We start from the raw sequence: 23,731 nt of genomic DNA on the forward strand, positions 1-23,731 counted from the left end.
TTAGTGGCGAAACCGTTTTCCTCTTGGTTCTCAGAAGTTTCAGTTTTTAGCAAAAACAATACCTTGGGTAGATCAATGGCTCCATCTTTAAAATGCAGTGGTAATTTAACTTTAGCTCCTAGTAATAGAGCCTCGATATCCTGCTTCTCTTCGTTTCTCTGTGTGAATATCTGAGATGTTCTGGTAATTTTTTAATGTCGGGGGAGAGAGCGTGGAATATAAATTCCACATTTCTTTGAACTGGGGCGATAAAAATTTCAGCTTCGGTTGAAAGTAATGAACAAATTGTAAAATCAGTTTTGTTATAGATGAGCCTAGACGACTATTAAAAAACATTCCAGACAATTTTGAATTGTTAGTAATGTATATACAATTGCGAAGTACGAAATCGAACAAAACAAATTGGCTATTTCCATAATTTCACAACACGATATTCTGCAGTCTCCATTAACTATTTACAATTGAAACAACTCTAGTTTCTGAAAGTTTTTTGAGTTAGTTCGAAATAAGGCACTTGATGTAGTAGCTGATATGCAACCAATAACTATCGATCTAAACTCTGATTTTGATTGAAACATTTTCAAACTACATAATTTCTTCTATATCTGAGATTGTTTCTTCCGAGTTCAACGCATCTAGCGGCAACCTGAAAGCCGAGCTTGTCCTTGGCGACTCTTGTGACCTTTGAGATAAAATTTGATCGTCATTTGATTTCTTCAATTCCTGTTGCGACTTCCGCGCGCTCTCAAAGGAGCTTCGATCCGCATCCTGAGGTACCATTTGAGGTCCCTCTGCAACCATAATAGGTGGTTTAGGGGTTGAATGAACAACAGATCCTGGAGTTGTTTGCTTTCTTGGACTTCTCACAGGAGCTGTTGATGACGATTGATGGTTCGGGTCGTATGACGGCGACTTCAAAGATGGACTTTCGGGGAGATTTTCCTCATTAGCTTGAGGAGTATACGGTTTAAACCTCCTTCGCTCAACTCTTGGAATGATTTGAGCGCCTTGGTTGGATGCGGCCATTAGATGCTTCATTTCGAAGAGGGCTTCTGTAACGGGACCTTTGATCTGACCAGCTGAGCGGGGTCTCGGACGTCGGATCTCGCCTTGTGACAGCGACACTCGTGACATCAAGTCGTTTTCAGTGTCCATGTCAGAACTCATCAAACCTAAATATAATACTTCAAGTACAAAATGTTTTATTAATACTAGGACCTACTTCCCTTGCCCTAGTAAACAAAATCTTTTAGATTTTACGAACATAGGTGCATAAAATAGACCACGTTTTTGCTCTATTATTGGTTTGCATAGCCCAACAAGAGAAGGGAGTTGTCATTACAATTAATACTTCTCATTGGGAAGTTGCAAAAAATCAATGAGACAAAATTCTAGGACCTTTCAGCTTTAGTTAATAAACTCACAAATTAACAAAATTGTGAAAAAGGAGAGTAGGGCGAAACTCAAATTTTAAGAGTAGGATGTGCGTCAGTCTTTGAACGCAAAATATCTGAGCTGAAACCAAAAACTCAGTTCAACTTTATCAAATAGAAAACATGTACACCCTTTTACACGTCACTGAGAAGGCATTGAAAACGGAAACAAAAATACGGGAAACAACTGAAGATTGCACTAAAGTTGTCATACATTCGGGTACACTCTTTGCGACTTAATTTTTTTTGCATGCCCAGAAAATTAGCTGCATCGAGCACTGCATAAACAATGGACTCTCTAAAACTGCTCTTTGACTCAAACTATTTTATGGCGAATACTTAATCAAAGACGTTATTCCGTTGAAGAAACTAGAAAACCTTACAGAAAACGTGAATGCTCCTAACCCTTTGGCATCTTAGGAGGTGTAATCTCTCCTTCACTTTTCAGCATGTTATGTGGCACAACCCACTCGTGATCAGACATGGCATCAACTGTCGAGGTTCCAGAATTCGAACTTGATTCCACTTCTGTTGAAGACTCTCCGCTACTCTCAGTTGTTTCCAGGTGCGGAGAGTAATCGGCGTTCTGCGGTCTAACAGGCGCAAACTGAATTGGTGACGTTTGTGTATCGCGGAAGCTCGGTGGTGCTTCGTACTGAATGCCAGCATCAATCATATCTATATCATCAAAGACAGTCGAAAGCTTAGCAGGTTCTGGCATCTTAGAAGGTGCTACTTTTTCTGGACTTGGGGGCGCTTCTTTAGCGACACTTAAACTTGATTCCACAACAGAATTCTCAGGCGATGAAGGTGGAGTACGTTCAGGAGTATCCACTAACAATTTTGGTGACGTTTGTTCACGACTTACAGGCCGTGAGACTCGAGTTGAATATTCAGTGGTCACATCTTCAGTGAAACTCTCTTCTGCCGGACCAAAACTAATTGGGCTCATACCTCTGGAAACTAACTCAGCTTTTGGTTCTGATTCCTGCTCACTTACTTCTTCAGTTTCATCCGGCGTGTAATCATCTACGGTTCCCGTTGGAGTCGGTACCCTGTTAACATCAACGTTAACTGGTTCCAATTTCTCCTTCAACTGATTTCGTTTCTGCTCCTCTAAAATCCCCAAAATTATTTTCATTACTTCCTCTTCCCCAAGCTTCCTAAGGAGGTACTTGTCCATTGGAATTCCAGCGTCTATGAATATCTGAAGCATATATTCATCTTCCGGGGAGAGACTCGAAACCTCGCTTTGATCCTCTTCGGGAGTTCTCGGATCAGTTGGAACCGATGAATCGCCAATTACATTGCGTAATATGTGCGACATGATTTCGTCCTCAATGCACGACTGCAGTTGAGCATATGTTTTTGAAGTTGTTCCAAAATTGACAGTCCTACTTCCCGACGGTCGTTGGGAATCCAAATCAACTCTGTAGCCCGGGACTATAATTACATCGCTGATATTCGCCCTTTCGTGTACTCTAACTGGTTCTGGTATTTCAGTTTTATCCTCGTCTTTTGGAATGTTTTCTTTGTCTGTAATTTTGTCCAGTTTACTCTCAATCTCAACACAAGGTAGGCTTTCAATTACAAGCCGGTCTTTTCGGTTTTCTGAAACCACATTTTGCAAATCAACTCGCTTCCCAGGTATCACAGGTGGAACCAATTTTTCCTTAACTTGAGTTTCAGTTTGGATCTCTTGATTCTGTTGAAACTTCGTCTCTGTTGATACCTCTTTCATTTCAGGAGCAGCTGTCAACACTTGACCTTTGACCGGGTAGAAGTTTCTATTGTAAAGCAAACCCGCGTTTTGTACAGTTGAACCCGCGGGTAAGTTTTGCAGCTTATCAATTTTCTCTCTATACTCGGCTTGCCTCTGAAGAATCAATTGCTGATACGCTAACTGTGTCGGTGAAATTTCTTGAACTTGTGAAGCTTGCTTAGACTCGCCCGTAAGCTTCGCATGAACTCGACTGGCCATTTGACTCTTGGCATTATTGGGCTTGACAGAAGCTGTTGGCTTCTTAGATTGACTAAGCTGCCCGGGCTTTTCATAAATACGACGATCCCTCACATTTGCAACCCCTTTAATAGGTTTTCCTTTGGATTTAAGAGCTGCTTGTTTCTCGTTTTCCAGAGCTTCTTTGTTCCTCATTTCTGCAGCTTCAAGCTCACGGTCAATTTCAGCTTGAATCTTACTGATTTCCCTGTCAACATTTCGTCGCAACTGGTAATAACCTGTTGACAATCCGTCACAAATTTGATCAATCCTATTATGAACACGACCTTGATTAAGATCTCGGAGCTGTATTTGACGCTCTAATTCATATCGTTTTCTGAAGCTTTTCATTTCGTTCAGAACTTGTTCAGGTTCACGAGATTGCTCTAAGGACGCATTTGAAATATCTGCCAATTTATGTCTCTCAACTCTAAAAGGACTAGGATTTGAGTACTCTTGAAAATATTGACTAAGAAGTTCCGATTTGCGCTTTCTAAGAATGTTAAGCTGTTCTTCAGTTAAAGACGAACGCGATGTTTCTAACAAGTCATAGTCTGGATTCCCCATCATGGCAAGACTTCGAGGCGTTTTATCGTCACCACAATTAGATGGTTCTCTTACTTTCAGGGTCATCAGTTCCTCTTTTAGAAGCGCCAACTCCTTGAGAATTCTCGCTTCTGCCTCGTAAGTTGTAGCGCCTCTTGGAATTTGAGGAGCTCCAAAGTTTCGACCACTCAGTGCCGAGTTGTCCAATGTATGCAAGGAGCTGTCATTGTGACCTTGAAGAATTTCCTTAAGAAGTTCGTTCGATGGATCTATAGGTCGAGGAGGAGCATCTCTCGGAAACAATGAGGTGTCATTAAAACTTGTCTTAGAAACGTTACACTTTCTCGTTTTCTTCCGATTTGACGAAGCCTTTGATAACAGTGCATTTCTAGGAGCAGTAGCTACTTTAGTATATTGAGCCGATTTCAGCTGTGAAGAATCGTTTTCCACAATATTAACAGGATGAAAGGATCTCGAAGTCGACGGAGCTGTACTAGGATCCGATTCCGGGTAATAGTTCGGGTTCACCGCCACCTTTGATTCCCTTTCCAGAACTCTTTCGAGCAATTGAAGGCGCTTTTCAGTCAACTCTGCAAGCTGCCTTTCGATTCGTGTCGTGGAACTATCCCTCTCAAATATTGGCTCAATAATTTTGGGTTCCTGCATTTCAAGTCGAGTAACTTTGTCAAGTAGAAGTCTCATTTGACCTTCTAGATCCGTTTGACCTTTAAAGTATGGGATCGCTGCACTCATTGCCGCACTAACAGCTGCAGCTGTCAATTGAGCTTGTTCTTCATTAGATACGGATTTCGTCTCACCTTTAGGTGTTTCAGAAGGCATAACTATACAGGCCGGAATGAACTTTTTAGGCACAGTTGTCGACTTCTGAAGCGCTGATTTTGCCTCGCTACGCAGACAACCTTTAGATGTGTTACCGCTTACTACTTCAACTGGTGAATTTTGATCTCCAAGATTACGGTTCTCAAATTCTGCAGCAACAGGATTGATAACTACAGCGTTATTGTTGACAAAATCCATAACGCCATTTTCTGGAGACCTAAATCGGCTATCAACGAAACCCTTGCATTGCTCTTTTTCGATCTGTTCTATGAGAGCTCTCGGGTCGCTAATTTCTCTAAGAGCTGACTTCGGCAACCGAACCGAGTGAACAGATTTGGACGAGCTCGCGCCCGATTCATTCAACCTTCCAGATAAATCCAGAGAGTCCAAAGGGGGAGGTTCGCTAAGCAAACTGTTGGAATCCAATTTTGATCCAAAGACATCCACAACTTCGTCTTCGGTTCTTTTCGAAATTTCTGGGCCAAAAATGGCCCTAATGTGTTTGCCTTGATCAGCTACAATAGTAGCCATAATTCACGAAAACGACATGATAAAAAATGACAATTCTATGACGCATGCAACATCTGAAAAACAAAAGTTTACCCAATTGAAGCAGCTAACCAAAAAACAAACACAAAGTATTGAGTTGAGATATAATACTTGTGCAATTAAGAGCGAAGTCCGAAAACTGAGACGATAATAGACAACTTGGAAAAAAAATTGGAGCCATTAGGTTTAATTTGAGGAAAAAATCATTACGATACGCAAATTACAAGTCAGCTGAGATCTGGTAGTTTGTATAAACAGAATACATTAAATAGCAACCCAAAAGAAAAAACATGGCAAATTAATGTCTACTAGACTTGGAACTTTTGCTACTACTTTTATGTGAAGAATGTACATCGGGCGATTTATCTATTGAGTTTGACTTGGAAGTTTTGCCACTTTTAAGAGCTGGTGAACGAGATCTGCTCTTCGAGGCTTTCTTCTGATGTTTTTTGGACCTCTTGCTCTTTTTGGAAGAAGATTTTCTCGAACTGTCATTTCGCTCATCTATTGAACTGTGAGAGCTTCTAGAAGGCGATCGGTGTCGCTTTTTCTTTTTCTTTTGATCTAATTTAGAACTCGATGAAATTTCATCTCCTGATGATATATTATCGTAATTTTTACTAGAACTCTTTGTCGATTTCTCTTTCTTCGCCAAACTGATTCGGTACTGCTCCAGCATTTGTTGGATTGTTTTGCCAGACGTTTTTGACTTCTTCCCACTTTCCAGCTCGTCCTGGTACTTCATAACTTTAACCTCGATTTCCCGGAGTATAGATCTCTTTTCTGCTTCAGAGAGATTAAGCTCGTCCAATATTTTAGACGCTGAAGTTGTCGTCGATTGTTCTTTCGATTCGTTGTCAACATGCGAGTTTCGTGATGATACGACATCAGATTTCAATGACGTTGACGATTCCAGTCTGTCTTCGGCTTTGCCATCGTCAAAGGGCGCCCCATCGATATCGTCATTTGAGGCTGAATTCGGATTTCCCGAATCTAAAGGCTTAAAATTGGACGACTGATTACTATCCTCATTATCACTATCAACCTTTTCCCATTTTGACAATGTCGCAAAAGTTGGTCCGGGATTGTCGTCAACATCATCACTAGGGTCAATTTGCTGCCATTTTGATGGCACTTCGAGGGCTTTCCCAAACTTGATACTGTCATCGTCTTCGTCTTGCAGTTCCTCACCATCGATGTCGTCGCCATCGTCATTATCATTTTGATCGTCAACATCCGGTGGTTCGCTGCTCATTTCATCGTCATCTTTAGACAACGGAATTCCATCCAGATTCTCCTTTTCCTTCAACTCGTCTAGATCTAACTCAACCTCCTCTTCATCTTGTCTCAGACCATTTCCAGTTGCCCGAGCTCCATCAGGATCCGGCGATCCATTGTCATCCGAATCTTCAACATCATCGTCGGATCCGACAAATTTCTCCAGACCAAGGAACACATTTTGTAACTTAATCAGCATAAACTCCGGATAAACAGTCCAGTTTTCCCACGCGCGAAAACAGTTCATCACTTTGTTTTTGAATTGCTCTTGTTTAAATTTTCCATCCAAACACGAGTAACTTTCATTAAGTTTCTGGAAAATTTTGCCAAGGTTCGGTTCAATGTACCGCCTGTATGAAGCAGCGTTAGCAACTTTAGCACTGCTATTATGGAGCAAGTCGTTCACCAAGTACAAAAAAGCTAATCGCTTCGAATGTTGTTTTGTGTGTTCCATTTTTGCAACCATAATTCTTACAATTTGCTCCGCACAATCGGCATGGTTCAAACAGAACACCATTGCTATTTCAATTTGGTTCCGGGAACATGTCAGATCTTTCATAATTTCGTCCAGCCGCGATTTATTCACAGCACTCAGGAAACCACGCTTGGGTGATCTCTGGCCTGAGAGGTCGGGTCGGTTCCTGTTATCGTATCGACTAGGACGACTTGATTCAGGACTCATATTTCGACGATGCTTCGGCTTGACAAAGAACCCACTATTTAACATCCCCGAATCATCTTCGTCAAAATCATCGCTGTCAACGTCGCTTTCCATGCCTGATAAATACACATTTTTAGGAGGAGGTTTCCAAATTGGTCCATTTTTGAACATCCGAAAAGTTTCAGTCCTCCAATCAGACACTTCATCGCCTTGTAACACAGAGAACAACTTCCACCTGTAATACAAATGAGCGGGGCTCGCATTGTCGAAAAGGAATCGAAACATTGGGTTGTTCAATTCTCGGTTCATTATCAAGGCCTCAAACATTGGACCTTCACGTACGACAAATTCAACCATTCTGTGAATCAAATTCAGTAAAGCTCGATCTGTAGGAATGCAAACCTTAACGCATGCTTCCTCTAAGTTCTTTTCCCAGAGTTTCTTTGCATCATCATCTTCGTTTTCATCCAGAGACGCCATGGAATCCATATCTGGATGGAGGCAGTTGAAAGGTTGCCTGGTCGGGGGCGGCGGCATTAAACGCTTTCGCAACCTTGCAGGTATATAAATAGGATGCGGTGGTATTGGAACAACTCGACCCCACGTTACAGACATTGTAGTTCCTTTGTACTCAATACCATTCAAACTCCTCAGAGCTTTTTCCGCATCCTTCCTGCACATAAAAGCTACAAATCCACAATTCGTATTCCGCCGAGATGAAATTGATTTTTCGTCGTCCGATCTGGGATACATAATTTTGACACTGGCCAGTGGTCCGTACCGGCCGAAAAGCTTACACAAATGTTCTTCCAGTAAGTCTGTGTGAATATTAGAGCAGTATAAATTTGTAGAATTAGGATCTGCGACATCAACATTTGCCATTTCTTCAGTAGCCGCAATCTGGTTTTTCAATGACAAAATTTTCTGTTCGTGTGACGTCAGAGAACCGCTTTTACTTCTAACTTTCTCTTCGATAGTTTCGATTTGCTGTTTGATTTTTACATGTTCTTCTCTAGCTTCGTGCATTTGTTTCAACTCTTCTTTAAAAGCCTCTAAGTTACTTTTCTTTCTCGTATCATCCTTTCTTGCTTTTCTTGCGCGTTCACTTAGCATGCGTTTCTCTATTTCACGTTTGATTTCTTCTAAGTTGCTTCTTGCAGGGGTACTCGAATTATGAGAAGGTCTACTCTTCTTAGGTTGGGGTTGGTACAGAGTGCCCTCTTTATCGTTTTTCAGCTCTCTAACACCTGAAGAATCGGCATTGATGATACTTCCACGGACAAAGCTGGCTTTCGGGGTTTCTGTTTTCTCGTCAAAAGAAGCGACAAAATCTTCAAATACTTTTGCTGTTTCTTTTTCTTCCTCTTTCTTTCGTTGCTCTTCTAACTCTCGTTTTGAAAGAGCCTTCTTAGAAACGTTCATAGTGCCTGTGTTGAATGCCTTCATGCGATCTGTTAAAGAGTTCTTAGAAGGCATTTTCAATCTGAAAAATAAAGAAATTCTGAGCTAGGTTTACCTGAGTGGTTTGTCATTCAAAAGCATTAAACCACCAACTTAGTCTATACTTTAATCCAATATGAGCAAATTCTAATCATATGTAATTTTTTTGTCCCTGCTGTTTCGTGTCTCCGTCAAAGTTTCGAATTATTTGCACCAAGATCGAAATTTTGGAAAAGTTTCACTTCCAGGTACTTTTACCAATTTAATTTAAAAAAATGTTTTTAACTTTTGCAGCCCAATACAAAACGGTACACCAAGATATACTAGAAAATTATCCATATCCAAATGTATCCGAATTTTCTGATTTAAATTAACTCACTTCTGCAAACATTTCTACTGGAGTGCTTTGGAAAGCGCCAAATGGCAAAACTAAAATAAAAGAGGCCTTCTTTGTCAGAAAATTGGCTATCTAGCAGGAAGAGTTATCCACAAGTTAAAAACAAATTTTCACCTTAACGCCCATTTGCAAACATAGCTGGCAGATTGCCAGAAAATAGCCGCAATAGCTTTGTAGATCTGCAGTCTCAAAAAAACAGTAAAAAAGGCAGACAAAAAAATTGTCTTTTCATTGGAAGCTGATCTGTTATATTTTGATAAAAAATCTGTATAAGTTTTTGCTGCCTCTTTTAGCTGCTCTCAAATAACCTTCATTTAGAGTGACACACATCCATTTCACCTTATCTCTGAATTAAAGTAAAAAAAAGTCAATTTCAAAGGGAGGAAGTCGTTTTTGAGTGAGGTAAGTCAAGTGTGAACAAAAATTTAATCAAACGAATGAACAAAAAACTCGCTCCATTAAAAGCGAAAAATGACGTCACGCACGCACTTTAGTTGAAATTGCATGAACGAATGAACAAAAAGACGATTTGAAGTGGTTGTGACGTCATATGGTCGTAACAAAAAGCGCGACGACGAAATAAAAAAACATAGCAGGACAAGTCCTGACGTACAATTCAAAGAATTTTCATTGACTTAACAAACAACTAGACCTAGAACAGACAATGAGTGAATTGGAAAAACCATTTTTAAAAAAAAATCAGATGAAAAACAAACAAAAAAAACAGAAAATCAATGTCAAAATGCTGCTAGGGAGAACAAAAAACCACTAGTGAGATATGTTATTTTGATTCTAACAAAAAACTAGGTCCAGAATGAGCTGGGAATGGATTGTGAAAACTATTTAGAAAAAAATCCGATCCAAAAAATCGAAAAACAGTAAAATTCAGAGTGAAATTGCCGCATGTGAACAAAAAACCACTACCGAGAAACCGAATTTTTGTTCAAACACCGTTTTCTCACTCTACTTTAAAATAAGAGCGAAAAAAATTCACGCCGCAAAACCACTCGCTTTTTCGCTCCATTTCCTGTTTCGGCGCGACCAAAATCACCACTCCAATTTGACTTCAAAAATCATGAAAATGTGTGAACAGATCTTTAAAAAAAAGACAGCGCCCCAATACAATTCAAATTCATTGAATTGTAAAAAACCATGAGAAGGCCAATAATAGCCCCAGCTATCGCTGTGCGGCTATTAAAAATTGAAAAATAGAACACCCGAGCTCCATCGTACGAATGTCTGTTTTGGTTTCAGCCAGTAGAAGAACAAGAATGCTAGCAGCCTTAGAGGGCGCTGAGGATATAAGGTGGGCTAAATGGAAGTAGAGGTGGCGTAGAGGCAAAGATCGCCCTTTAAACTTAGAAAATGTGTCTCCTCAAGCGTTCTTCAGCTTCGCTGAACTTAAGAGCTTAATAAAGCACTAACTCTAAGAGGGCTGCTTAGAGGCTTAATGCTTTGGGCTTCCACAAAATATCCGTTTTTGAAGACGGAAAATCAACTGGAATTGCTCAAGGGAGCGAAAGAAAGTTCTAGTTCAAAAGTCAAACCAGTCAAGCAACAATTTTGCATCAATGCAAATAGGAAAATCGATCAAGAGCAATTAAAAATTCTTAAAACTATCCATAGAGTGAACAAAGATTAACTTAAATGCTTAGTCTCATTACACGTCACTGGTAGTTCTTAATAAAATTTCGAATAACAAAAATTAAATAAAATGACAAAACGCCTATTTTTCTATTTGAATCCTGCTCTTTGAAATTCAATTAACTGGTTCTTTGAGCTTATGGAGATTTAAACATTGATTTGAAGATAACCTTAAAGTCAAAAAGTTCGAGAAAAGTCTCATTTAGTAAATCGGACCTTTCAATGAGGTTTTTTAAAACAATAAACTAAAACTAGAATTACTTAATTTCGAACAAAACGACATTGAGGAAATGCACTATTTCAAAGTTACTGTTTAGCTAATCGACAAAAAAATTTTCAAGTCAATACAGTTGTTGCAAGAATAGAAGCCAGAAGCTGCAACTATTCCTTCTCATTATCCCAATGAGACCAATCATAAACCTTTTGATAGAACAAAACTCAAAAAACAAGTGACAATTTTGGAAAACAAGTAGTGTCAAAGTCGTTGAAACGGTTAGTTATTAATTGAAACCGCAAAACAGCTCTATTTTTAGTCATCGAGGAACCACTGCGCCCCGCCATTAATGAAATTAAGTGATAGGACAACAGATAGAACAACAAAAAGGACGACTAAAAAGACCTAAATTTGGAAAATGAAGAGTGTCAAAGACGTTATAAATGAGATATTATTTGAAACCGTTGAAAAGATTCAATTTTAGTCTATGAATCAATGAAACCTGCCATTAGTGACATTTACTGGAAGGAGAACAAAACTACATAACGATCAAAACTCAAACACTCTGTTGAATTCGTGAAAATATATACCGTTAAAAAACATTCGTTAACTTTAAAACTTTCGCGGCAAAAATTAAGATAAAAATATTAAAAACAGACTTCCAATTGCCGCTCGTTAAAAAATGTCTCAAAACCAAATATTTGTTCCAACACTGTTTCCTCAATCCAATTTAGAGCCAGTCAGAGAAAAAATTACGCGTCAAAACTACTCGCTTTTTGATATTTTAGTACACCAGCGTTGCTGAAATCACTCGTAGAACTCGACATATTTCAAAATAGAAGACACCTCCCTAACTCAACACATAAACCGACTGTTTAAAGCCGGACGAATTTCTGTCGAATGACTGGCGAGGCCATGAATCGAGAAAGCGTCTTGGCTAGAGACCTTTTTTATGATGCAAAAACTGTCTCGAAAAAGTTTCAAACCCTCAACTCCTCGATGAGAGTCCTGGACAGTAAACACTAAGCTAGCATTAGGGGGGGGGGTATGAGCGGAGGTCAAGAGATGGGAGGGGTACAGTTGGGAGGGCTGGACGAAAGGGGGTGTGGAGGGAGTATTGGGGGAGGGGTGACTAAGGGGTCACACTTTTAAGATTGAAAACCTCCCTTGACACCATGAAAATGTCTCCTCAAAACTTTCGGCGAATCGTATACTTAGAGACTAGTGAGGCATACAACTCTAAGAGAGCGGCTCAGCCACTTAATGCCCTCTGGGCTTTACCTGCGTATCCCGTTTTTGAGGACGAAAAGTCAAATGGGTCAGACAAAGAATCGGTCAGTCGAAAAATTGCAAAAAGATCACAATACTAATATAATGGCTACAAACTTTGATCGAGAGCAATTAAAAACTACGATGAGATCAGTAATAGCCTAACTATCGCTTCCGGGCTATTAATAAACATACAAGAACTGTTGCATGCATCAGATCTCAAATTTTGTTAGTTCAAAATTTAATTTGAGTATTTTAATATAAGTCAAATGCAAATATTGAGAAACCAATCACGAACAAAAATCTAATCAAATAACAAATATGACAAAACACCGAAAAAACTATCAGATAATGTACGCAAATTAGATAATCAATTCAACAAAACACAAGCGCCAAAACAAGTTACAGTGAATTAAGGAAAATTTGAAGAATAATCTATCTAAAACAGTCTGAAGATAACTGGCAAACCATCAACTGCTCGCACTCTTATTACATTCATTTTATCGGTTTAAAGGTTACCAATTTTGTTTGAGTGTAATTAAAGAAGATTTATCTCTTTTTCGTCTTTCTCTTAGCACTGCGGAAGCGGTCTGGTTCCTTTCGTTCACGTGTTGGCCTCGCTGCATCTGACATGCTTCGCTTTTCTCTCTGAAACAGAAAACAATTTTCAAGCCAAATATTCGAGAAAAGTATTTCTTATCAAGATAAGAAATGATAGCAAATTAAAATCAAATGACTTAAATCTGGCTAAGAACTAAACTGTGGCCAAATTCGCGTCAAGAATCGACAAAAAAAATTGTTGATAAACTTGGTATCGTGATTGGTTTAAACTTCTTTTTTTTATCCGAATACATTTTTGCCACTACTAGTAAATGTCCCCCTCATTGGGTGAGTCAACGGGCAAATTATGTTGCACTGATCGTCCTACAACGCTGCGCCACATTTAAGCAAGCGCTAAGAACTGACCTGAGAGAGCAAATAATAGCCGACAACTAGTGCTTCAGAAACAAAATATTACGATTAAGCGAAAATTGCATTCAAAAACGATAAAACAAAATTGCATTAAAACCATTAAGATTATTAACTCATTACCCATTATTTGCCAGCAACTGCACAGCACTTGATACACGCACGTGCAAGTTTTAGAATGCCAGATCTTAACAGTGTCAAGATTTTAGAATGCCAGATCTTCCTTTTCACAAAGCCAGATGTTAAACTACTCAAACAAATTAAAATGTGTTTTTCATTCGAAGAATCTACAGTTGTTACATAGAGCCCCAATGAATGAGCACAACTTGATCGGGATCTTTTCCGTTACTGCCCCCCACCAGATTAGTGGGTGCATATTATTTGCACCCCTAGACGCACGTGCTATATTTTAACAATGGTCTACTATGTAATGGCACGTGCTCTGTAACTGGGGGTGCATAACGTATAGGGGGGGGGGGGCACAAACGGAAAAGATTTGTCGATCCGATTCATTTCACTTCAATCAACCTTCTCCAGAGGCTTTACAGCTATTGAAGTTCTTCACAAGTCATTTTTGCCAGTCTTGTATCCTCGCCATTCATTCTTTATTGGAGCCAAATAACACTTCTTTTTAAAAAAAACAGACAAAAGGATGCAAGGCTATAAATATATATATATTATATATATATATATATAAATATATTTCATATATATATATATATATATATATATATATATATATATATATATTTACAAATATATATATATATATATATATATATATATATATATATATGTGTGTGAACACACACACACACACACACACATACACACACTTATATATAAATATAAATATATATATATATATATATATATATTATATTATATATATAATATATATATATATATATATATATAAATATATACACACACACACATATATATATATATATATATATATATATATATATATATATATATACAAATATATATATATATAATATATATATATATATATATATTTTGAGATACCGGTTCCATCCGGATCACTCAAAACTTCATAATAATAATAATTTTGGTTCCTGCGTAATCGCAGCGGAACAGCATTAGGCCTACAGTAGCCTGTTCTCAGCTGCCCTTTTTCTTATTATTCCCCACATTTCAGACAGTTCTTTTTATGTTTTTTGGTGACTTTGGCCACTTTTTTGCCTCTGAAACTTTAACGTGGTACCATTATTGCAGCCAACATTGGTCAGGCTATGGTCAACCTGAAGCTATGGTTAAGTAAGAGCTCATCCTTACACAGACAGCTTCACGGAGGCAGGGGATTCATTATGCTATATTAACTCTTATGCTATATTATTAAATACATCTGTAAAGATGTTATCTCCAATAGGAGAGTTGTTCAATTTCACGCTTGTCAGTTGGAAGGTAGTTTACGTAAGATCTCGCTTTCATACATGTGCTAAGCGCAGACGAAATAAAACTTTAACAGACAACAGTCGATTCGTGGCCAAGAATAAATTCTTGAACTAAATTCTTTTAGAAGTCGAAAGTTATCTTTGACAACTGGAGCGTACACGCACATCAATCCCCAGGGATTTAGATTTCCAGTCATCAATTAAAATATAGATCATATCTACCTGAAGATACTACTGTATCCGACACTGAGCGATCTCCATTCGGAAACGATACTCCCGATCTTATAGCGCGGGATCACATGGCGCAGTCAGCGATAAAAACTCCACTCGGAGCACCAGCATTTTGGGAGACAGGGCAAACCCACCAACAGAATGGAGCACATGGTTTGGCGCATTAAGGATGGCAATCATGGCAAGGGACAACCTACAGGTTGATAAACTCCTAAAGTTCAAACCCACAAGAACTGAACTACTCTACCCAACACTTCCAACCTACGAAGAACCATTCGATGGGAAAACAGATGACGAAGAGAGACAGAGAGACCAGAGAAACGAACGTAAAGTGGACTGGGAAAATGAGTGCAAACAAGTAGAACAAAAAGGCCCCATGATCGACAGAATCCCCTGGGACGAGGCAGACCTAAAGGTCAAAAGCCTCATATGCCTCTCCTTAGGATCGGAAGGTAGTAGGACATACCATCAAAGAAACCCGTACACAAAAATAGAGCGGTGTACCACCGACGGGCCAGTACATCAGCAAACATTGACATTCACCCGTCCACGAAACACAACGTTCGATCGCTTCCAATGTTTCAAGGCAATGCAACAACCCAACAAATCACTCGAAAAGTTCTATAGCCGCCTTCGGGAACTAGGTGCCCACTGCAGATTTGAAAAACTCGAAGAAGATTTAATCAAAGATATATTCATATCCAACAAGAAAAGTTCAAACATACAAATGGAACTCCTATCGGAGATGCGAACCCCTCAACAGGCAATAAACTACGCGTTCAACAGAGAAAGAGGGCTAGCAAACCAACAGGAGATATTGAGAACAAATAACACAAATTGGAATACAATTTCATATGTTCGCCAAAACAAACAAAGAACCTATCCTCAAAACACACCCCATGTTGGAAATGCGGGGGCACATTCTCCATAGCTCATCTACAAACATGCCCTGCAAAAACAACTACATGCAAAAAATGCAAGAAAGCTGGACACTATACATCATTGTGTACAGCAAAGATGCCAGAACACCGGACACCACGTATACCACAAAATAGCCCACCACAAAATTATAAACCACAATAAACAGGAAGAGTAAGGAACATCAATCAAGAGAAAACAGAGAGCGACCAAACAGACGAAAGTGTAGACGCCGAAGCTGCACTTTATATTAAAGAATTACACGAAGATTGGGCTAACATAAACATCATTCGTCCAACACAATTCGTCGCACAGAAAAATGACCTAATCAACAAAGAATCCAACGGAGAATTCTGGGTGGAAAAAACAACACAGGCACACAAACTACAGTGGCTCGCAGACACTGGCTCCCCACGCTCATTCATAAACCAAGAGGTAGCAGAACAACTCCAAAAGAAGATCCAAAATACAAAAATAGAAAACTTCACGGAGAACACAATCTACAAATGTTTCAACAACATCAACATTGACATCAAAGGTGTACTAATTATCGACATAAAATCAGGGTCATGGACAGCAAAGAATTGCAAGGTTCTGATTGTAAACAATAAAACGAACAACATATTGGGCAGAGACTTACTGGCAAAACTGGGAATTACCCTCAACGCCACAAAAAACAACGGTAAGAACGACAACCTAATATCCCAACTCCAAACGGAGAAAAACATCATAGAATGGGTCTTCCAAAAATACCCACACTTATGCACACGGTTAGGCCGCTCCAAAAACCACATTGCAAAATCGATCTTTTTGGAACGAACTCCAAAAACTAATAGACGACAAACAAATCATAAAATTAGAAAAGTCTTCGGACAATTATAAGCCCAGTAGAAATAACTGTGAAGAAAGACAAATCGGTCAAAATAGCATTAGATTCTCAAAAATAAAATGCCATCCACAAAAACAAATACCAAATGCAAAGCATTGACCACCTAATGGATTCGGTAGCAGTGTTCATATCCGAAAGAAAATCCAATCAAGGAGAATACTTCTTTTCGAAAATTGATTTAAAATACGCTTACAGCCAAATCCCATTAGACGACAATTAAGAAACATTGTAACTTCAATATACTAGGTGGAAAAGCTACTTGCACATAGATTTATGAACGGATTCTACGGATTGACAGATATGCCAGCAACTTTCCAAAAAACAATCGACAAAACATTACACGATATAAACTCAAAATTCCGTTATTTGGACGATATCTTAAAAATAATCAAAGGAACATTAGAAGAACATGAATAAGCAATAGATAGAATACTACATAGACAAAACGTAGAAAACTTAGCAATCAGCCTACAAAAATGCGAATTTGCTAAAGAAGAAATTATATGGCTCGGTTTCACAATTACTCCAAACGGACTAACCCCAACAAAACAAAAATGCGATGCAATTATAAACCTAGAAAACCAAAAGACACTTAAACAACTACGTTCCTTTATGGGGTGCATCTACCATTTGATAAAATTTATTCCAATTTAGCCGAAATTTCAGAGCCATTTAGACCATTACTTTCAAAAGCAAACACCCAATCCCAAAATAAACTAGATTGGAAAGACCAACATACTATAGCATTTAATCGGATCAAAGAACAAATAAAAAAGATAACAGAAAACAAACATTTCGACACGAAACAAACTAGAGTACGTTGCGACGCAAGCAAAAAAGGCCTAGGAGCCTGCTTAGAACAAGAACAAAAATGCTGCAACACATGGGAAACAAAAGCATTCGACAGCCGTTTCCTAAACAATCTAGAATCACGGTATAGTACTAACGAATTAGAATTACTAGCCGTAGTCTGGTCCGAATTCATTCTCCAAACGGATCATCAAGCTCTGTTAACAGCACTGAAAGAAAACAGAGGAAATAAAACGTATCAAAGTAGACTGACACGGTGGGTAGACCGACTACTATCATTTCACTTCACAGTAGAACATGTCTCAGGCAAAAACATGGGCTTTGCCGATTACTTAAGCAGAAATCCATCTTGAGAAGCAACTCACCCCTCCGACGAAGACAAAAATTTCGTAATAAATACCATAGAGGAAATAAAATTCACACTTTTGCGCAATGCGTTATCTCGAAATGGAGTAAAAGAAACAATCAATCAGAGCGCAGACACAAAACAAGTCACTAATGACGAAATTAATCCAAAACAAACTAGCAACACAGCATTAAACGCTTGTTGCTTTAACTCAATTCAAAACAAGTCACTCTCCGCTTCACATTATATTCATCCACTAAATTCAAATAATTCAACACAGTAGACAGTAGAAAATTAGTAGCCATTACAACAAGGCGAAACCCACTTCGGGACACATTCAAAGTACCAATTTTCAAAAGGAATAGAGCCCCTAACAAGCAAAAAAATCCCCAAATGGACCAAACAGAAACCCCCAAATCATTCAATTCCTCAAGCAATCAAACAGTACACTTCAAATAAGGGAAAGGGCCTAGACCCATTAGATCCATCCAAACATATTGAACTATTTACTGCCTATAATGATTTACCAACCCCAATATATCGCGAAAACCTTACAAAAGTATTCAACGAAGAATTCATAGCAGAAGCATCCCAAAAGGAGCTAAAAGTTATCATAGACTACGTAAATTCAGACAACTGGGAGGACCTGAAGAAAGTTAATCCCCTTTATTACGGGATTAGAAGAGATTTATCAGTCACTCCAACAAACTGCCTCTTGTATGACAATCGCCAATTAGTGTTGGACACAATCCAGCACAAACACCCCGGACAAGCGGGAATGCTCGCCCTAGCCAAACTTATATGGTGGCCACATATCCATTCGGAAATCGTCTCCAAAGCTGGAGCTTGCAGACAATGCATAGATAAAGTTAAAAACCTTAAAGCGTTAATCCCTAAAACACAACTAGGTAAACTACCTACCCTTACGGAACCGAACCAAGAAATCCAAATGGATTTCGCCGGCCCAATACCATACAAAAATAGTACATAAAACTATATACTAATAACGGTAGATCGTCTATCGCGATAACCCCATGCAGAAACATTTCATAACTGTGATACAGATACTGCCATTGATTACTTAGAACGATATTGCAAAATACGGTATTCCACGCTCAATACGCTGCGACCGAGCACAAGCATTTAAGGCAAAAGAAATTGAAGTATTTTTCAAAAATAGAAACACCAAATTAATACTAGCTCCAGCTGGAGACCATAGGGGTACAGGAATGGTAGAGAGACTCATACGAACACTAAAACGACGTTTGGCAGTATTAGACATCGACCCCATTTGGAGCTCTGAAACTCTGAATAGCAAGTGTAATCGAGAACATACGCCTCATCCCTAACAAAACAACAAAAGTGACCCCAATCGAGGCACATTTTGGCAGAAAAGCCAAATACATAATTAACCAATATGCTAACTAAACCATCCATAAGAAATCTATCGTATAAAAAAACTTCAAAGTAAATGTTTAGACAAGCAACTACTACGACACGATGCGCTGACGCAAGCAGAAATGTGGAGAGATGGAAGTTCCGAAGACGAATTGGACATACAATACAAGAGATTCTCCTCGAAGCAACCCCACACACACAAATCGACTCCTATGACTCTGAAAATCGTCCGCCAGTTACTAAATCACCAAGTAAGATAACGCCTTCAGAACTCCACTTCTCCATCGGAGATAAGACAACAAAAATACACAAAAAACGTAACGTAGCCCGTAAATCCATTGCTAGAAAAACTAAAGAACCAAGAAACACACTAGCCCCCCAATGGAATATAATACCTGACGGCACGACACAAAAACAAATTGATACTCCGCTAAGAAAAAACACAGTAATAAGAAAAAACGAGCTATCACTACCGAAACTAGGCCATTACTCAAAACAAAGCCACGATTGATCCATATGGCAGCATGCAAAACTATAGGCGAGTATAGAAGAAACCAAGAAAAAATTTAAAAAATTCTGTTTAGAAGCCAAAAAGGCAAAACAAAGTAGCGCGTCAGTACCAACGGGAAGTCAACCAACTACAAACACAATCCAAGAACTCCCCGGACAATCACGAATGTTGACAGAACCAACACCAAAGAGCGCACCCAAAAGAACTAGATCAGAAATCGAAACAACTAGCAAACCCAAAAAGAAGACGAACAAGAAAGAACCAGTGAACACAAGATGGCCGAAAGAAAAGATACTAAGGATAGCAACAAAGAACAAAAGGAACAACAACAATCAAAAGATAAACATCCCAAGGGAGGCAAAAAGCCCAAGAGCAAACAAAGCACCCCAATCCGAAGCTTTAACGAGAAAGCAAAACAAGCGGCCCTAAGACAATCACTAACCGCCTCCACACGGAGACTACAATCAGCGACATCGGACACGGAGACAAACAGGTCTTTCCTCATCTTTTCCTCATTCTTTTCCTCATTTTCCTACGAAAACATAGCGAGCAATGACCCAACCGACTTCATTGAAACGAGCTCAATTAGCCCACTAAACCAAAGACCCCAACTCATCGCAACGTCATCACTTGACAACAATAACGATAACACGAACGAAGTATTAGAATTAAACAAGTCCACAAAGAAAATTGACAAAATCGTCAAAAAGATCAACACACTGAACGCAGAAAACGCTATCAATAAAACACCAGAGCAACAACAGACAACTAACATCACGGAACCACAAGTAATATTTTTGGATTCGTCACACTCCCTAATGGAGAAAGCGTTATTGAACTCAACCAAACGGAGAAAGGTCATCAAACAGTAAATACGCCAAATCCTCCTCAATCCAAAGCAGCAACAAACGAGCGCAAACGGAGCAAGCTCCGACGGGAGACAATCTAAGCATTCAAATGGAACCATCCATCCCCATGAAAACAATTCCTTCAAACCAAGAAGAACACAAACAGGAGGAACCTCCAAAAACAACACAACCCCAAATGGAGACACAAAAGAGCCCAGCCAGTTCGCTGATATACAAAACTCTTCCGCGCTGTTAAGAAATAACGCAACTTAGGTATTAAAAATACAATGGTGTCAATCGGCATCATATTTCACAACTAAACCGAAATTCCAAACAAGTCATGCGCTTGATCCAATACCTTTTAAGTAACACCAAGAAAATTGAAAGCTTTTTGATCAGTTGCTGGCTTATTCGCATCAAAATTGACAGCTTCAAAAATCAAAGATTCAAAAATCTAACAGTTAACGTCGGTCGGATTGCTCTCAAACGACCTGCTGGCTTCGCAGTAACTAGCCCCGGTACAGTGAGGCTAGCTATAGCTTAATTGAAGGGCCGTGAGGTGAGCGCAACGGGGATGGGTGCGCACGGGGGAGGGGGGTGGGTTAGTCAACAGCCGGGGGGGGGGGGGGAACAGTGGTTTTAGGCTGCACTTGGCCCTTATGGCCTAAACGATGTGCAAGGGTGGGGATTGGGGTGAAGTGAGATGGGGATGATTTGTAGGGTGGTTGTGGCGGGTCAACTTTTAAGACCCGTCCTTCACACCATAAGTATAATTCTCCAAAACAGTTTCTGTGAATCGCATACTTGGAGACTAGGTAGCTGAAAGGCTCTAAGAACACATAATGTCCTCTGGGCGCTACTTGTTTATCCCGTCTTTGAGGACAAAAAGTGAAATGGGTCACACAACAAATCGGACGAGCAAAAAATTGCATAAAAACGACCGACAGGACTAATATATTCGCTACAAACTTTGTTTGAGAGCAATTAATGAGGATTCCGAACCAGCTTAAACCCCTACTTCTGGAGCCATTATTGATCAACGAGAAGTAAGCATCTACTGGTTTATATCTTGTTACGTACAGAAATAGAAATCATCAAACATAGCTGGCAGATTGCCGGAAAATAACCACAATAGCTTTGCAGATCTGCAGTCTCACAAAGACGGTAAAAAGACAGCAAAAAGTTTCTTCCTTTCATTAAATGCTGCGAATTTATACATCTTCTAATATTTTGATCAAGAATCTGTAACTTACTGCTGCTTCTATTAGCTACTCTTAAAATAATCTTCAATTAAGAGTGACACACACTGAATCAACCTTATCTCCTTGTATTCAATTTTTAAAAAAGTCATTCTGAAAGTGAGGACGTCATTTTCAACAGTGAGGTTAGTCAGAAGTGACAAAAAACTGAACCACGCGAATGAACAAAAAACTCGCTCCACTAAAGATAATAAAGGATTTCACGCACATAATTCAGTAAAAATTGCATGAACGAATAAACAAAAGACAGATTTGAAGTGATTGTGGCCTAATATGGTCGTAAAAATGAAAACGACAAAAAACAAAGCAGGACAAGTCCTGACACAATTCGAAAACTTTTCATTGACTAAACAAAAAAACTAGACATAGAATGGACTATAAATGGATTGCGAAAAGCATTTAGAAACAAATCAGATAAAAAACTCGAAAAAGACATTGAAAATCAATGTTCAACAGAACAGAAAAGCACTAGCGAGAAAAAAAATTCATGCACAAACACGGTTTTCTTACTACACATTCAGATTGAAGCTAAAGTATTTTACACCGCCAAACCACTGGCTTTTTCGTACGACTTCGTCATTCGAATTGACAATTAAAAAAATCAAAAATCAAATGTGTGAAAACCTTTAAAAAATGCGGCCCGAAGACTCCGAAACAAACTCCAGAGCACACATTCCCTAACCAGTCAACCCAATGAAAATAATGAGCCTATAAACAAACTACGAATGAATTTGAATTAGGGAGAGGGGAAGATAACATGCGAAAGGCCAAAACTGATATCTGGAAAAAAGTCGGATTAAAATTTATCTTTATTTGCGCCCATCCATAGCCAAAACTGACAAAACAACTCGAAACACAGATAATCGTTAATCAATAACTGATCATCATCTGATATAGGAAACAAGAGAAACGCTACATACAGAAAACCGAGGAAAATTGAAGAGAAAAAATCGTTACAATACTCCAAAAAAATTAAGGTGCTAACTCTCGACTCTCATTTCGGGGACCCATTAACAATTCTTTTGCTCGATCAGTTACTACGCAACTCCAGTAACAGACAAGTTGAATAAAAAAAGAAAACGAAAAATCGGACAGAAATTACAAATTTCTATAATTTCTGTTCAGTAAAAATTGCGATAAATAAAACGTTGAACTGTCACGTTTGAGTAGCAATACCTATATAAAAGTTCCAGGTTAAATAGTGAACAAAGACACTCTCGTCAAATTCTTAATTCAGAAGAAATAGGCAAAAAAAACTACGAAAAGCGGCAAAAAAGTGACCTGAATTACCTTACACCCTTTCCTTTAGCCAGCACAACTCAAAGTTAAAATCTATTAAAACATAGCTGGCAGATTGCGAGAAAATAGCCGCAATAGATTCGTAGATCGGCAGTCTAAAAAACAGTAAAAAAGACAGACCAAAAAAATTCGTCTTTTCATTGAAGGCTGATCTGTTATATTTTGATTAAAAATCTGTATAAGTTATTGCTGCCTCTATTAGCTGATCTCAAATAACCTCCATTTAGAGTGACACACACCCATTTGACCTTATCTCTTTGAATTAAAGTAAATAAAAGTCAATTTCAAAGTGAGGAAGTCATTTTTGAGAGTGAGGTAAGTCAAGTGTGACCAAAAACTTAATCACGCGCATGAACAAAAAAACTCGCTCCACTAAGAGCGAAAAATGACGTCACACATGCAATTCAGTTGAAATTGCATGAACGAATGAAAAAAAGGCTGTGACGTCATATGGTCGTAACAAAAATCATGACGAAATAAAAAAAACCAAGAGAAGGCCAATAATAGCCCCAACTATCGCTGTGCGGCTATTAATAAAGAGCGCTTTAATTTACCAAGAAGC

At 38.8% G+C, this 23,731-nt stretch overlaps 3 protein-coding genes across 5 annotated transcripts in view; all 3 read right to left on the minus strand.

Annotated features, from left to right (window-relative positions):
• Positions 1 to 335: 335 nt before the first annotated feature.
• LOC142353603 (uncharacterized) lies at positions 336 to 5,405 on the minus strand. The gene is made up of 2 exons (XM_075405889.1): positions 1,839 to 5,405; positions 336 to 1,172 (listed from the first exon to the last, which is right to left on the minus strand). The coding sequence occupies exons 1-2, from the start codon at positions 5,347 to 5,349 to the stop codon at positions 586 to 588; spliced, it is 4,098 nt and encodes a 1,365-aa protein (XP_075262004.1). The 5' UTR covers positions 5,350 to 5,405; the 3' UTR covers positions 336 to 585.
• Positions 5,406 to 5,540: 135 nt separating this feature from the next.
• Positions 5,541 to 8,794, minus strand: LOC142353714 (U2 snRNP-associated SURP motif-containing protein-like). Its single transcript, XM_075406046.1, has one exon. It carries the CDS (start codon positions 8,780 to 8,782, stop codon positions 5,666 to 5,668), a length of 3,117 nt encoding a protein of 1,038 aa, XP_075262161.1. The 5' UTR covers positions 8,783 to 8,794; the 3' UTR covers positions 5,541 to 5,665.
• A 3,700-nt stretch (positions 8,795 to 12,494) lies between these two features.
• The window catches only part of LOC142353480 (uncharacterized), a 111,248-nt gene continuing 100,011 nt past the window's right edge, over positions 12,495 to 23,731 (minus strand). For all 3 annotated transcript variants that reach the window (XM_075405735.1, XM_075405734.1, XM_075405736.1), the window contains one exon: positions 12,495 to 12,918. In XM_075405735.1, the coding sequence (XP_075261850.1) occupies positions 12,820 to 12,918 (99 nt within the window). In that variant the 3' untranslated portion in view covers positions 12,495 to 12,819. The remainder of the gene's footprint in view (positions 12,919 to 23,731) is intronic.

This window comes from Convolutriloba macropyga, chromosome 14, assembly GCF_964194025.1.
Source record: "Convolutriloba macropyga chromosome 14, txConMacr16.3, whole genome shotgun sequence".
NCBI classification, from domain to species: domain Eukaryota; kingdom Metazoa; phylum Xenacoelomorpha; order Acoela; family Convolutidae; genus Convolutriloba; species Convolutriloba macropyga.

Coding starts and splice junctions, on each gene's coding strand:
- LOC142353603 (XM_075405889.1), bottom strand. CDS start 5,349: ATGGCTACTATTGTAGCTGATCAAGGCAAACACATTAGGGCCATTTTT. Junction 1,173..1,838: donor ACCTCCTAAGATGCCAAAGG/GTTAGGAGCATT, acceptor TATTATATTTAG/GTTTGATGAGTTCTGACATG.
- LOC142353714 (XM_075406046.1), bottom strand. CDS start 8,782: ATGCCTTCTAAGAACTCTTTAACAGATCGCATGAAGGCATTCAACACA.